Here is a 16227-nt window from a genome sequence, read left to right as displayed (position 1 = left end):
TCCTCCCCACAGCTTTGTGTCAAGTGACACCTGTGGTCTCCTGGGCTTTCTACCACTTAAGTCTGTATTCTTGGAGTCGCTCAACCTTTGAGGACAACTCTTGGAAGAGTTCCGACAGGGGGCTGAGAGATGACTCAGTGGTTAAGAGACCGAGTACTATTCCAGAGGCCCTGAGTTCAATTCCCAGCAACCACATGATGCTCACAACCTTCTGTAACGGGATCTGATGCCCTCTTCTGGTGTGTCTGAAGGCAGCTACAGGGTACTCACATGCATAAAATAAATAATTCTAAAAAAAAAAAAAATAAAATAAAAAAGATTTCCGAGTGTGGTGTATCCAGGCTCTGAGCAGGACTGAGTGAAATACACACAGCGACTTCTCAGAGTTTTTTTGTTGTTGTTGTTGTTGTTGTTGTTTTTTTGTTTTTCGAGACAGGGTTTCTCTGTATAGCTCTGGCTGTCCTGGAACTCACTCTGTAGACCAGGCTAGCCTCTAACTCAGAAATCCGCCTGCCTCTGCTTCCCGAGTGCTGGGATTAAAGGCGTGTGCCACCACCGCCCGGCTGACTTCTCAGACTTTTGTCTGACTTGAAAAGTTCTGAAAAGTGATCACTCAAAACAACAAGAAGTCACAAGAAATCTCAGCTCTGGAGCCCCAAGGGAAGCCATGATGGTAAAAAGCTAAATACGAGGTAGGAACGAGCGTGTCTGTGCAGTCCACTGATGCTGGGGAAGCTGTACTGCGGAACCTGATCTTCAGAGCACCAGGCCTAATGTGTGTGGGCAGAGTGAGCCTGCGCAGACGCTCACAACCAGGATTCGGGGCCATGAGCGGACAGCATGGAGTCAGGAAGCTGGAGGACATGGACCACAGCAATTAGCAAGCACGCCTGTTTTCTTTTTAAGATCACTGCTTCCAAACAGATTCAGCAGACTTCATGGAGACCAAGTGCCTACACCATCTGCCAGTTTCTTGAGCCTGGACCTGGGTGAACCTCAGGCACTTTTACTCTTTCACTAACTCACGCTGTGGCTCTCAATCCACCCTCACAGAAAGAACTGCCACCCAAGCCCACATCCCCGCTGGTCATCTTGTGAATGTGTGCCGTCCCCACCAAAACACGGTGACGCTTAACTTACTCATTAACAGCGCAGGGAGGCAAGTTCTTCAAGGGAGATAATCAAATCACTACCGTCCCCTTGTAAGGGATTACAGTTCTTCAAGGGTGGGTTAGTTCCCTGGAGGCCGGTCGGAGAGCCATAGCCCCGTCCCCAGCCTAAAATCCCTTTTCATTCCTCCGGCATATTATGATGCTGCCAAGATCCGTGCCATTCTGTTTGGACTTTCCAGCCATGAAAATCATGAACCAAATAAGCTCTTTTTCTTTTATGTGCTAGCTAGCACCAGCCGTTCCGCTACAGCAACACAAAAGAATTGACTAAGATGCCTAAATGCCCCTCAGGCAACATCTTCTCTGCTCTCTAGCCTGTGGGAGAGGGCAATGATGTCATGTTTTGCTAAATGCTAACTGCATTTATTCTCTCAAAAACCTTCACTTCTCACTTTTATTTTATAAGAAGTTCTCCAAGCAAGATGCATCTCTCACAGCCAGTACTACATAGTTTTGTGTTCAATGCACCAACCTGTCAAATAGTGAGTTCACTGAGAATGCACCCGTCACTCAGTATTTCAAGGTTTCCAAACCGTCAATGGGTTTCCAGTCACGTGGGTAACTGGTTGAAGTCCTTGGGTAAGCTGAGCTACAGAGTAGATTTTTCCATTACAGCAACAGACCACGGGGTCCTGTGCATCCCCAAATGTGCCGGTGCTCCTTCGGGGCAGGCCGATGGCACACAGTCAGAGCTGTTGGTGAACTGTGGACTCTGGGATTGGAAGGTCAAAGCTCATCTTGGTCACTTCTCTCTCGGGAAGAAACCCATCGGCTGAGAATCACCTCCTGCAACCGAGAAAAAGAGGGCTTCAGAAATGGACAAGGGAGTCCAAAGCAAGTGATGTCACAGCTGCCTGTCACAGATGGCTGGTTTGCAGGGACTCCCTTCCCAGTCTTGGAAGAGGAAGATGTGGAGAAAGCGTGAGGTGTAACCATAACCCTTACACAGGAACCCTGTCCCCTGTCATCACTGAATTAGCCTCCCAGCACACAGCAGCAGTCAAGGCCAGTGCTCAACTTGAGTGAGGACCTGCTCTGGGACACACTGGTGCCTGTCAGTCAGCCACAGGAAGTGACAAGCAGACACTGACGTTCCATGAATCACAAACCTAGCGAAGATCAGAACAAATGGAGGGAGGTGCCACTGGGGCCCTGGAGGCCGACAGAACATCTGCCTGGGACCAGGGTGAGGCACAGGCTGCGTGGGTAGCTAAGGTGTTGTTGGAGTAGGCAGTGGGGAAGGGCTCAGAGACATTAACACACAGTGGTGACTCTACTGAGAACTTGGCAGCCCCAGAAGAGGAAAGCAGCCAGGTGTCTGGTTCAACACAGGAACATGGGAGTGACATGTGTGGGTGTGTGACACTCAGGTGTGTATGGTAGAATAGACGCTTACTGTGAGTGAGGCCTTGTGTTCCATCCTCAGGACTGAAGGAAGTCACGTAGGAAGTATGAGGAGGGAGTGACAGCTAGTCTCTGGGAGTGAGACCTGTAGGAGACCCTGGCCTGGCTGTTGAGCTGGCCCACCCACGGCTGGAGATGGGGAAGCAACAGATAGACTGGCCGAGGCTGTGAAATGTGGAGTCTGATAGGTTCAGGGGGAAGAAGGTGAGATAGGATTACAGGTCAGAATCAGCTTTTGTCACTGAGGAAAGAGCCATCCTTGCAGAGGATGCAGTGGGTGCAGACTCTTGGGATGATGTGGAGCTGTCTCTGCGCTTGCTCACACACCTGAACTTGAATCCTCTTCATGCATTCTGGGGTCTCCATGTCTTCAGCAGTCATGGTAGAGGGCTTAATCAAATAACACAGCATCAGCTCCTGCCGAGAAAAGATGACACATTTTCCATATTCTGCAAAGAGACATCGCCTGTGTCAGTGTGTGAGGAGAACAGGCACCCCCGCCTGTCCCTGTGTACAAGTACTGCAGGGTGCACACTCACAGGGCACACCCCCTGCTTCCCTGGCTTTTGCAATGGTGAAGAGGATTCGGGGATGTGACGAAGCAGACAAGCTGCTTACATATCCAAGATGGAAAATACACACTGCAATATGTATGTATGTATGTATGTATGTATGTATGTATGTATGTGTGTATATGTGTGTGTGTGTGTGTGTGTATGTATGTATATATATCACCAGAGAAGGGGAGACCAGGCTGCCTCAGACTCATGATCCTCCTGTCTCCACTGTCCAAGTGCAGGGGTTACAGGTGTATACTCAGCCGTACAAATAACTTAAGATTTTCTATTATTTTATTTTTAGTTATGTGTGTTTCTGCGTGTCTGTGTAGGGAAGTGCATGTGAGTGCAGATGCCTGTGGAAGGCAGAAGTGGGCCCTGGCTCTCCTGGAGCTGGAGTTGAGATGGCTGGTGTGGGTGCTCTGGTCCTCTGGAAGAAAGAGCAATGTGAGCTTTTAGCCACCGAGCCCCAAATGACTTCAAACAAACCAACAAACAAACAAAGTTACTTTTGGTTATGTGTGTATGTGCACCATGTGCGTGCAGTGCTAAAGAGGCCAGAGGAGGGTGTCAGGTCCTCTGGAGCTGGAGATACAGGTGCTTGTGAGCTGTCTGATGTGGGTGCTGGACTGAACTCAGGTCCTCTGGAAGGGCCAAGTGCTCTTAACCACAGAGCCACTTCTCTATCCTCTACATCTCCATTTAAAAGACCCAACAATTCTGCTGCCTTTAAGAGAAAAGCAAAGGAGCCACGTGAGTGGCAGCGGGGCTTAGCCTGGTACCTTGGAGACGTTCCCCGAGACTCTGCTCAGGGCGGCCAGCGACTTCCAGCTGAAAGGCCGGCGGAGGGAGCCCTCATAGTTGTCATCCAGGAGCTCAATGATGACCGAGTAGCTAGAAGACAAGACAGACATTCTGGAAAAGCCACACCACCAACTTGTCCAGAGAACAGTGAGTCCTACCAAGAGCTAGGACAGAAGAACTTCACATTGCCTGCTGCTAAAGCCTAGTCCACCAAAGAGAATAACTAATGACCAATGGGATGAGAAGCTACCACCCTTCAGGCTGAATGCACGCCTACCGACAGGAAGGAACGGACCTTAAATTCTTGTAACTCTTTGGATACTCATACTCACTGTGCTCTGAGGACTGTACACAGACTAACTTGATGTTAACACAGATCCATGATACCATCACTCATTGTGTGGACAGTGTAACAAGGCCAGTGTGCTAAAGTTTCCTGCAGTGCTGATCATGGAACCCAGTGGTCTAACACCAAGCTGCACCCTAGGCCAGCCTGGAGCCTGCAGGTTGGTTGGTTTGTTTGTTTTGAGACAGGGTCTCACTATGTAGCCTTGATTAAAGTGGAACTTGCCATGTAGACCAGGCTGACTTGAAACTTAAAGGAGCTCCACCTGCCTCCTCTTCAGAGTGCTGGGTTAAAGATACATGCTACCACACTTGGCCAGGAACATGACTTTTTGAAGAGATATATTTTATTTTTATAAGTATAGGTGTTTGGGCTGGAGAGATGGCTCAGTGGTTAAGAGCATTGGCTGCTCTTCCAGAGGACCTGGGTTCAATTTTCACCACCCAGATGGCAGTTCATAACTGTTTGTAACTGCTGTCCCAGGGGATCAGACATCCTCATACAGACATACTTGCAGGTAAAACACCAGTGCACACAAAATTTAAGAGTGATTAAGAAATAAGTATAGGCGTTTGCCTGCATATGTGTTTGTGCACCATGTTCATGCTTGGTGCCTGTGGATGTCAGAATAAGACACTGGATCCTCCTGTTGTGGGTACCATGTGGGTATCAGGAACCGAACTTGGAACCTCTGGAAGAGCAACCAGTGCTCCTCACCACTGAGTCATCTCGTCAGCCCCAGGAATATGACATTTTGGGGTGGGAGAGGGAGAGGTTTGGCTTTTTTTTTGAGACAGAATCTATCTGTGTAGCCCTGGCTGTCCTCGAACTCAGAGATCTATCTGCCTCTGCCTCCTGATGGCTGGGTCTAAAGGCGTGTACCACTGCACCACTGCCGCTCAGCTAAGAATATGACTTTTAATTGCCTCTGAGAAACTGAAAATTAAACCCCAAGCCAGATATCTCCTTGTGTCCTTTCTATTAATTTATTTAAAAAATTCCAAACCTTGCATGGTAAAATGGAGGGCCTTTCCGATACAGCACTGCAAAGAGAGAAGGAGATGTTAGCGCATCATAACTGCCCAGCTGTCTTCATGAGGTGCTCTGTTCTCTGGTCCCAGCCTGGCTTCAGATCCCCAGAAGCAACAAAACTAGTCAAAACAAGTCGAACCCAGACACTCTCGTTCACCCAACAAGTGACTCCCAGAGTTAAGTACACGTCATTGGTTTTTCTTTTCCGTTGGTGTTGGGGACTGAGCCCAGTGACTCACTCTGCCCAGGCCATACTCCTACCTACAAGTGGGCCTGGTCTTTCTCCGTGTGTGGGAAGTAGCAGACAGCACATTAAACCCATACAATGTACAGCATTTGTGACTCATTCCAAATTCAACCGGACTCAGAGTGAGGGTGGTCCTGCCTGCTGGTGCCATGGCAGGGGGTACACGGGAAACACAGTTTTCAGGGCAGTCGGGGCTACTTCCTAGCCTTTGGCTGTCAGTGTAGAAATTCTGGGCCTGGCTTGGTGGGGAGAGCATATGTTGTAAGTGGGGCAGGGTTACCCATGCCTGAAGCCCCAGCACCAGGGGGTGGTAGGGAGATTATGAGAGCTTGCTGGCCAGTCCACCGGAAACAGTGTGCTTCTGCTCTGGCTCCCTGAGGGACCCTGTCTCTAGGCAATAAGCTAAAGAGTAATAGAGAAAGTCACCTGCCCTCTTCCTCTGGTCTCCTGAGGCATGCTTACCTGAAGATATTTGCATGCATCACACACAACACACTGACATGCAGGGGCTGGCAAGAAGTCTCAGCAAGTAAACAAGTTCGGTATCAATGCCCATACATACATAGCACAGTCCATACATACACAGCACACGTCCACACATACACAGCACACGTCCACACATACACAGCACACGTCCATACATACACAGCACACGTCCACACATACACAGCACATGTCAATACATACACAGCACATGTCCACACATATACAGCACACGTCCATACATACACAGCACACGTCCATACATACACAGCACACGTCCACACATACACAGCACACGTCCATACATACACAGCACACGTCCACACATACACAGCACATGCCCATACATACATAGCACATGTGTCTACGCATGCCTGAGTTCACTGTACCCACACCATAGCATGTGCTCATGTGAACCTAAGTCACAAACACTAATGAAAAAAAAGTAAGTAAATAAATGAGAAACTCAGCCGAGAGGCTACAAAAGACCCATAAGCACACAGTCCATCCAGTTACTAGCCTGCCTTTCTCATGGGGATCTGACACAGGTAGGGGTGAAGCCAGTCTCTAGAGATCAAAAGGAGCCTCTCATTGAAGGAGCCTGGGCCTAAGGATGGTGGCCCTCTGCAGGGACCCCTTGGAAGCAGGGACTGGCCAGCTGCCCACCATGACTACCTGGCTTCCTTCAGGTTCTCAGTCCCCAAGAAGCTGGGCCTGGCCCTGAGCTGTGCCACTTGTGGGTTGACTCACAACCCTCCTGGGTCCAGAGCTTAGCACTCGGCTAGTGACCCTGAGCTCCTGTGCTGAAAATGGAGCCCAGGACCCCGAGTACCTGTCAGTCATCTGGAGCTACCTGGAGACGCTCACTGGATTTCATGGAAAATAAAAGCGAGTGCTCTGGTGAGCCCCAGGCCTGACATTTATAAATGAACAATGAATGGTATAGCCATGCCCCGAAGGCTGAAATCTATCAGTAACCTACAGCTTTGCCATTACTGCTGCCAGGTGCTAGCCCTGTGACACTGGCTGTCCCCTTGTTCCCCTTGAGAAATGAACACAATTTCCTTTTTGGAGACAGTGATCCTGGAGCCGGCTCGGGACTCCCCAGGACATTGTGGGACCCCTTCACCCAGCTGCTGTGGTCTGGTCTCTGCGGCCATACTGCCACTTGCCCATTCATTTTCTATATGCTGTGTTTCAGCTCAGCTCAGTTCCCATGAAGTGAACATCCACACGCATCCAAACAGCTCTGTGACTTGGGGTTCAGCGATGGGAAGATGGTGGACCAGGACCATCTCTTCCTGTCCAATATCTGTCACTCCAGGGTGTGAGACTCTAGGCCAGTTACTAGCCTCTCTGAACTGGCTTCCAACATTCTAAAACGAAGGTATTACTGCACACACATGTAGTCCAGCTACGTAGGAGGCTGAGCCAGGAGGGTTGTTCAACTGTGAGAGCAGCCTGGGCAATGTAGTAAAACTCTATTTCAAGATACAAAACAAAACTCAAAGCCTCCAAGGGGAAATGAAGGTCTTCTCTACCCGCTGAATCCATGTCTGGAACCGAATTGCATCTTTACCCCACATTCTGGGGCACCGCACGCTTTGACTAAATCGTTGAGTCATGGGAGCACAACTCACCCAGTCCTTCTCAGAAGTGCTCTACAAAGATGTTTTATAAACATCCCAAGGTGTGATAAGACAGAGCTCAGGCAAATTAAGAAACCAGCTGAGGCCACACAGGTGGGAAAAGGCAGAGCTGTCTGACCTGAGAGCTCTCTCTGTTACCCATGATGCCTCTTAACACAGTGGACGGCCTCCCTGACTGCTTCAACTCTCATTTCCCCCTTAGGACGAGGATGATAAAGACCTAAGAGGTAGGTAGCGCGGCTGTGATCACGGGAGTGAGAACAGAGGAAGTCTAAAAGAAACAAAGTGAGGCCATTCCCCTGCACAGACAGGAGCTGGGACCAACACAGCTATCTTGGAATTTATCTCCAGAACTGGAGCCCAGTTCACTCCATCAGCCTTCTGTGGGTTACTTCCAGGATGGAAGAAACAAAAGAGGCCTTTCCCCTGGGGGATGGGCACATAGCAACCTACTGTCAGAAAAGACCTTCAGGGCTGCTGGTGCTCCCTGAGGACTAGCCCTCAATTCTGGGTGTTGTGAGTGACTGTCCACCGAGCCTAGCAATTTCTTGGGGGAAATTCAGGCTCCTTGAATGAGGATTATCCAGCCAATCTTGTTGACACTCTGAGGAGGAGGGGTAGGGAGGGTCATGAGACCCTCACCTGAGAATCTAGCACTCCCTACACCTGTTGTATGCAACTTTGCTTTAATTACACATGGTCTAGGGCAGGGCTAGGCCAGGGGAATGGAGAGGAGCCATCAAAGGGTCTACAGGGTGAGCCCTCATCCCGTCAGGGTAAAGGCTTTCTAGGTGTGTCCTGCTGCGGGTAAAGGAGGATCTACACCACTTACACAGAAGCTCAATAAACCGACTGGCTCCCCAGAGTAAACTGGCAGAACTGTGCTTCAGTTCCTCACTGGGCCATTGGAAGGGTAGATACTGCCTGGGTCTCCTCCCTGGGGAAGCGTTTTAATAACACCAGCTTAAGCACAGCCTACTTTAGAGCATAAAGTTTTTATTCATTGTTTTTCTAATTGTGAGTGTATGACTATGTGTGTGTGAGAGTGTGAGTGTGTGTGTGTGTTCTGCCTGCATGCATTTCTGTGCACCACATGTGTGCTCAGTGTCCAACAGAGGCTAGACAGGAATGTAACATTCCCTGAAACTGGAGTTACAGACGGTTGTTATCCACCTTGTGGGTGCTGGGAATCAAACTCAGGTCCTCTGGAAGTGTAGCAGCCAGTGCCCTGAACCTGAGGCATCTCTCCAGCCCCAGTGTAGGAATTTTAAAAACTGCATTGACTTTCTTTGGGTTATTTAAAAAGGCTTAGAGACATTTGGAACAAGCTGCAACAAGGTTGCTTAACACCTCAAAAGCCATAACTTTTGGAGGCTCTCAAATACCTTAAAATTTTTAGCTGAGCCTCACAAATACTTCTGAAAAGACCCAGGAAGCACTCATTCATATGGCCCATGTGGACATGGGGTTTGGTGATTTATTAAGGAATGACCCCAGAGCTGAGGGGAACCCAAAGGTAGATGGTTACTAACCCAGGCCCCTGACATTTACAGCTCCCCAGAGTTGCCATGGTGCTTCAGCTCCCCAGAACTGCCTGTCTCCTCCTTCAATCATGAAGAGCATCACTAATCTCTGAGGCTCCAAGATCTGAATTCTTCCTCGTTGGGGATCATGTGCAGCCTCAGGCATGCAAGGCTGAAGCTCCCCCTCTGCCCCAATCCAAGCTTGCTGAGTGCCGATATGTCACAGTAGAAACTTCCACAGTATGAAGATATACTTGTGCATAAAACAATTAAAAAGGTGAGTATTAAGAACAGGCTACTAAGCTGGGCAGTGGTGGTGCACGCCTTTAATCCCAGCACTTGGGAGGCAGAGATAGGTGGGTTTCTGAGTTCGAGGCCAGCTTGGTCTACAGAGTGAGTTCCAGGACAGTCAGGGCTATACAGAGAAACCCTGTCTCGAAAAACAAAAACAAAAAACAAAAAACCAGGCTACTTTGTGGGTTCTTATTTTTTCTACCCTTTATCCCCCCAATACTGGTTTTACCCCCTATTATCAGTGGATAGGAGAAAAAGGATAGAGAGGAGGGGGAGAGAGAGAGAGATCCTTGAATCTAATTTCTTTCCTTTTGTTCCTTCTTTGAGCAGGACTACTAACAAACTGCAACCAACCCTCCCCACCCACTCAACAACAACTACCAACCACCAACTCCATTTCTTGGGGTTCTAGTATTTATATGCCCAAGTTCCCAGAATTCCATATGTCACACAACTGCAAAAACTATATGTAGTTGGCAAAATCACACCTCTGCTACAGCATGAGGCAAATCATAGTCAGCTGCTGTGGACAGTCTGAAGCAGCCCTATATCCTCCTATCTGGGGTTAAAATGAAAGCACTATTTCAGAATTCTCACTGCAGACCTCATCCTATAAGTGCCTGAAACCCAGACTGCTTCTGTGGCCAAGCATTTCAGATTAGTACTCTCAGTCTGTACTACATCAGATGAATTCATCAAGAATCTGAGGTGACATCAGATGCCACCTGGTTCCTCTGTGCACAAGTGCCGCATCCATTCTGTTGGTGGGTTGTCAGGCCCACTTCACCAGCAAGTTTCTTCTCCATTTTGGTTCTCTTCAGTCACTTGTAAGATAGCACTCTGAAGACTTTTCATCTCAAACATCCTGGACCAGGTCCCAGCCTGAGTACCTTGGGACCAGTGCTCTCCATATTCTTGCCTCTGTGTATGTCCTGAGACCTGCTCAGTATGTCCTGCCCCAGCCTCTGTGCTGTTTGCTCTGCCCAGCAAGCCTTTCACAGTCTGAGGGGATCACTGCAGGAGCCAGCAACGCACAGAAGTGCCTAAGAGCCTTGTGCTAGAATCCAAAGCCTGAGAGAGACTGGAAGCCAGTGAGGGTACATGGCCTTTCCTCTCTACACTGCAGTAAGGAACGAGAGTGGCATACAGAATAGCAAAAGGCTGCCATGAGGAGTGTCACAGGAATGAACAACACCATGCCGGACAGCATGAGCTCAGTAAACAACAGCTGACTATCATCATAACTCCAGGACTCCGAGTCTGAGGCAAGTGAAACTGCAAGAAAACAGACCTGACAGAAATCACACAAGCTTATGGCTGATGTGCAGCAGGTGCCATAGAACATAGGCTATGATTAGGAAAGTCTGCACCTGCCAGTAGGCTTTCCCAACACACGGCATTCTCATTCTCTGGATTTAACCCATCCCATCCAAACACCCAGCAATGGTATCCAACAGAACAGAAAGCTACCTCAACCTCCCAAGCAAACTGGGCTGACCCTGTCCTCACATCTGCCACACACACACACTCAAGAGTTACTCACGCAGATCTGTTCCATACTTGAGCCCCACTTTGGGCACCCAGCCTTTACTTCGGAAGTAGTGGTAGGCCATGTAGGTTGTCCTGAAGGTGGGCTGGACTGCAGTGAAGGCTTGCCAGAGTTTCACTATTGTCAGAGGCTCCTAATGTTTTTTAAAAAGAGAACAGTTTACATTTATTCACTCCTGCTTAGTAAGGGAGTAGACATCTAGACTAGCATGGCACTGCAGCAGCAATGGAGACGAACAAGAGGGATTCATTCAGGATACCTAACCCACACTGTTTATGTGACAGCAAACCACTAAGTGTGGCTGTTCCCAATACAGGTGCTACTGTGAGGTCCTTCTGTCCATCTCAGAAAAAGTAACACAAGCAACCTCAGTAATTTGGGTCATTTTAAGTTAATCATACTCTTTCCTCTTGCAGTGCTGGGTATGCAAAACAGGGCCTTGTGCATGCTTAGGCAAGTGCCCTCCCTCTGAGCCACAGTTCAGCCCACCTGCATACCTTGGTTAGATAAACTATGTTGGTAGGACACACCTTTAATCTCAGCATTTAGGATGCAGAGGCAGAGAAGCAGGCTAATCTCTATGAGATTAAAGCCACTGTTGATCCACCAAGTGAGTTCCAGGACAGAGAGGGAACAAAGAAAAACCCTGTCTCAGGAAGAAAAAAATGGTGTTCTGGGGGGTGGGGGGTTACTTTTTCTTTTGAGATAGTCTCACTAATGTAGCCTAGGCTGGCCTTGAACTTGCAGTCTTCTTGCCTCTGCTTCTCAAGTGCCACCAGAAAAGTCTACAGTGACCCATGTGGCTCCCACCTGAGGCTCTTACTCATTTCTTATGCTGCAGGGATCTAGGACTCAGAAAAGGAGACACTGAGGCTGGCGTGCAGCTTGTTGGTGGGCTCAGCATACACAGGCCCTGGGCTCCATCCTTGAGAGAGGATGAAATTTAGAAATGAGAAAAAGAAAAGGGGTCGGAGGCCAAGAGGTGGGGACCTGGGGAAAAACGTTGTAGATAAAGGAGCCAGTGGCATGTGGAGTTGGGTCATATGTGACAAGTCCACGGGAGCTTATAAAAAAAACATGCTTCCATAGGCCCTTCAGTGAGCAGCTACTGCAATGTCAGGCCAGGCTCAGCAAAGCAAAAAATCATTTTGTAAGTGAAATTTTCATTAAAGTCCCAAAATAATCCTTGGTTCCATGTAGCTTTCAGATAGGAGAACAGCCACCTGACAGTGTCCAAAGAAGGACCTTGAAGAGAACAAGAAGTTTTCCCCAGGCTTCATCAGAAAACAGTCACAAAAATTAAGTGGGTGGGTTTAGAAAATGTTTCTCATTCTACTACTTTGGGAAAGAACCAACTCTTCAGCTGTCTGGGGTTTAGCTTCTCAGTTCAGCTCGGCCGAAGCTTTAATTCTGCAAATACGGCGTGGCTGCAGCTCACTGGTGGAGCATGGGCTTAGTGTGAACAGGGCCCTGGGCTCCATCCCCAGACAACAGTTCTCATCAACACCTAGCATCAGGGTTTGTTCATACCTGTGTGGCTTCAACCCCTCACTAAGTCTCCCTGACAGGGCGGGGTCCCGCATGGAGCCTGAGGATTCCCCAGAAGCAGACAGAGACACCTCGGGTGCCGTCTGTCTCCTTTCCTCTTCATTACTGTATCCTAAGGCATTACATCAGCAAAGTGCCACATTCAAAACAGACAAGAAATGTCCAGAGAGGCTGCCCTGCTCTCTGCCTAGAGGTCAGTTATGGTAATACCCTGGCAATGGTGAAACCAGAGACATTGAAGCCTCACACACATGGGTTTACCAGCTGGTTCTAACCACACTAGCCAGGTGGCCTTGGCTGCGCCACTTATTTTCTCTAAGCTCAGTTAGCTTGTTTTTTTTTTTTTTTTTTTTTAAAAGATTTATTTATTTATTATTATATGTAAGCACACTATAGCTGTCTTTAGACACACCAGAAGAGGGCATCAGATCTCATTATGGATGTTTGTGAGCCACCATGTGGTTGCTGGGACCTGAACTCAGGACCTTTGGAAGAGCAGTCAGTGCTCTCAACCGCTGAGCCATCTCTCCAGCCCCCTCAGTTAGCTTGTTAATGCAGCTCCTACCAAGAGGTGGAAAAGATCAGAACTAGCACAGGCAAGCTGGGCAGCATGGAACTCAGAGAGCTGAAGTAGGGAGGTTACCTCAATATTGAGTCCATCCTAGGCTACAAACAGTGAGTTCTAGGCTTGCCTAGGCTATAAAGGAAGATCTTGACTTGAAAACAAAAACAAAGGTCTGGAGAGATGACTTAGTGGTTAAGTGTGAACACTGATCCTAGAATATTTCTAGCACCTACATGGCAGCTCACATCTGTCTGTACTCTAGTTTCCGGGGATGCAATGCCCTCAGTGGTGTCTGTGGACACTAAGCATGCAAGGGGTGCACGAATATGCTGGCAAAATGCCTATACACATTAAAAATAAACAAAACCCAATGAATTTAAAGGGCCCGGCACTCAGCACAGGTATAACTGTGTGTTGGTGAGTTTGATTATTTTTGCAGTGTTGGGGTGGCTTTGTGCCCAAGGCCTTAAACATGCAGAGCAGGCACTGTGCTCCTGGGCGGCACCTAGCCTGGAACTTTGGGTTTTGTTGGTGATGCTAGTACCATGGTGATACAGGTTTCCTTCTTACATAACAGGTTCCTCAGCCTCTGAGAGAGACACCAGCTAAAAGGGTCACCCTGCTCCTGCCTGAACCACTCCAGCTGAGGTTCCTTAGTTTGAGCCTTACAGGGAAAAGGGCAAATCTTTTTTTCAATCAAAGTTGACACATTGGCTTTAACTCTATAGGAAGGGGCTCTACCTATGTCAACTGGGGAACGACCTGATTGTGTGTACACAAAAACTTACCTTCTCATAGTAAATACTTAGGCATCCCAGGGCGTATGCCAGGAAGAAAGCCTGCAACAAAGCAGGGGAGTTTTCATTAGAAACACTGTTGCTCTCCTAGTGTGGGTGTGGGGCTTAGTAGGGGAACGACTGCCTAGCTCACCCTTGGCTCACCCCACATCACCCAAAGGAGATAAAGCCAACATGCCTCCACACCCCCATCTATCCCAACAGCCTCATGTTGTGGCTTCCATCCAGGGCAGACAGATCTATGATCCTGAGGCACCCAGGGGACAGGGTGGTGGGCAGTACTGAAAGACGACACTGGGTTACTCTGTATTTTATTGACTGTAGTGCTGGCCACGGAAGGAGCGCCTCCTGCATGCCTGAACTACCCTGCTAAGCTACATCCCAACCTGACTTTTCTCATGTCCAAGTATTTTAAAAGGCATGAGATATGCTACCCACAACGAATCACAAATGGCCCCTGCTTCCAGGTGCAGGGCAGGAGGGTCCTTGAGTAGAAACAGGACTTGGTTTCCTTCTTCTCTGTCTCCTCCTGTCCCAAGGCTGTGCACACATGGCAACAAGGGGCCAGAAAGCTGAAGGGTGCAGAAGTGTCCAGGGATGAGAGGAGAGGTGCAGGGCCTAGCACCCCAGTGGCTTCCTTGGAACTTCCCAGAGCCACTGATGCTCTCCAGAGTTGCGGTTCTCCAAGCTGTCTGGGAGTCCTGGGTGCCAAACTCAAAACTATCTGCCTCACTCGAGCTCCTGCTAAGTGTGTGTCTGGGGTCAGGGCGGGGGGGGAGGCACAGGCAGAGGAAAAGATAGCCCAAAGCCTGTGGTGAGATCACAGCAGACCCCATCATAGCCAGACCCCACTGTGATCTGCAAAACAGGACCAAAACAGGACAAATCTTCCTCAGTCTTGATTTAGAAAAGTTACTTTTCATAAACACACAGTTTGGAGCAGGGTGTGGTGGCCCAGACCTGCTCCTGGAATATGACCAGCCCCTCCACCCCTGCTCGGTGCTGTGTTAATGGCTCTTTCCTCACCACAGGCTCAAGCAACTCTTTTGCCTCTCTGCTCCAGAGCACTTGCTTTTGTCTGGAAACACCTTCAGTTCCTGTCCTCTAAGGCAGAGCAGACACCAACACTGTTGCCTCCGCCCATGAGACAGGCCAGCTCCCTTTGTGAGGGCTCAATGCTTGTGCTGAGAGAATGAAAGGAACCCCAACCCCTGCCTTGGCTGAGACCCAGGCACCTAGGTCCACTGGGGGCTTTTGCACCTGCCTCAGCTTGCTTCTCCAGGAGCTTAGATGTCCCCAGAGAGGTCACACTTCTCTCAGTGCTGCCCAAAGCCCCACCAAACCTCCAATGAACTTACTTTGGCCTCATTCTTGCCACCACCATTTTCTAACACTGAATACTGCAGTTTATGGGTGGCCCAGGGTGACTGAAATACTGTAGGAAAGATAAAGCTGCCCTTAGGTGGACAAGTTCCCTACATTTTTTTTTTTTTTTTTTTTTGCTTGTTTGTTTGTTTTTCGAGACAGGGTTTCTCTATATAGCCCTGGCTGTCTTGGAACTTGCTTTGTACACCAGGCTGGCCTCAAACTCAGAAATCTGCCTGCCTCTGCCTCCCGAGTGCTGGGATTAAAGGCGTGTGCCACCACGCCCGGCTAGTTCCCTACATTTTGACACATTTGCATCTCTTGGTTCAGAATAGTACAAGACAGAAAGGGAACCTGCTTCAGGGGAGCATGGAATGAGGTCTAGCAGACCTGAGTTCAAGCCTTCATTGAGGTGGTTTAAATTATTTGTATTTAAAATTTTTATCTTAATGTATGGGTGTTTTGCCTACATGTATGTATGTGTACCACGCGTGTGCCACAGATCTAAGGAGGCCCAAAGAGGGCATCAGATCCCCTGGAACTGGAGTAACAGATGGCTCTGAGTCACTGTGTGGGTGCTGGGATCAGAGCTTTGGTCCTTTTGAGGTTAGAGTCAGTGCTCTTAACTGTTACCTCTCCAACCTCACTGAGGTACTTTATTTGGAATCAAGTCCTCAGGAGGCAGAGGAGGGAGGTCTGTGAAGCTGGCTTCACCAGCAAGCATTCCCTTTTGGGGACAGCGTATTTAGGTTAGGGTCTACCACACTGGAAAACCATATTTTGAAGACAGAACTCTCTAAAGCTATGGATCAGCCTGGCTCTGTGATCACATGGCTTCCTAAAGGAGGGCACAGAATTACAGTGTGGCATCTGCCATGGCATGGTTCAAGAA

General features: G+C 48.8%; 1 protein-coding gene across 2 annotated transcripts in view; it reads right to left on the bottom strand.

Moving 5' to 3' along the window:
- Positions 1–1538: 1538 nt before the first annotated feature.
- Positions 1539–16227, bottom strand: part of Tsen2 (tRNA splicing endonuclease subunit 2) — a 33692-nt gene continuing 19003 nt past the window's right edge. Inside the window, exons 7-12 of one of the 2 annotated variants that reach the window (NM_199033.2) lie at positions 13962–14012; positions 11055–11193; positions 5290–5326; positions 3916–4027; positions 2904–2993; positions 1539–1958 (exon numbers count right to left, since the gene is read on the bottom strand). In NM_199033.2, the coding sequence (NP_950198.1) occupies positions 1899–1958; positions 2904–2993; positions 3916–4027; positions 5290–5326; positions 11055–11193; positions 13962–14012 (489 nt within the window). In that variant the 3' untranslated portion in view covers positions 1539–1898. The remainder of the gene's footprint in view (positions 1959–2903; positions 2994–3915; positions 4028–5289; positions 5327–11054; positions 11194–13961; positions 14013–16227) is intronic. The other variant, XM_006506336.3, reaches the window with a different exon arrangement.

Source organism: Mus musculus, chromosome 6 (assembly GCF_000001635.26).
Source record: "Mus musculus strain C57BL/6J chromosome 6, GRCm38.p6 C57BL/6J".
Lineage (NCBI taxonomy): Eukaryota > Metazoa > Chordata > Mammalia > Rodentia > Muridae > Mus > Mus musculus.
Note: the sequence above shows the minus strand (reverse complement) of the source record. Positions and strands in the feature narration are given on the sequence as shown.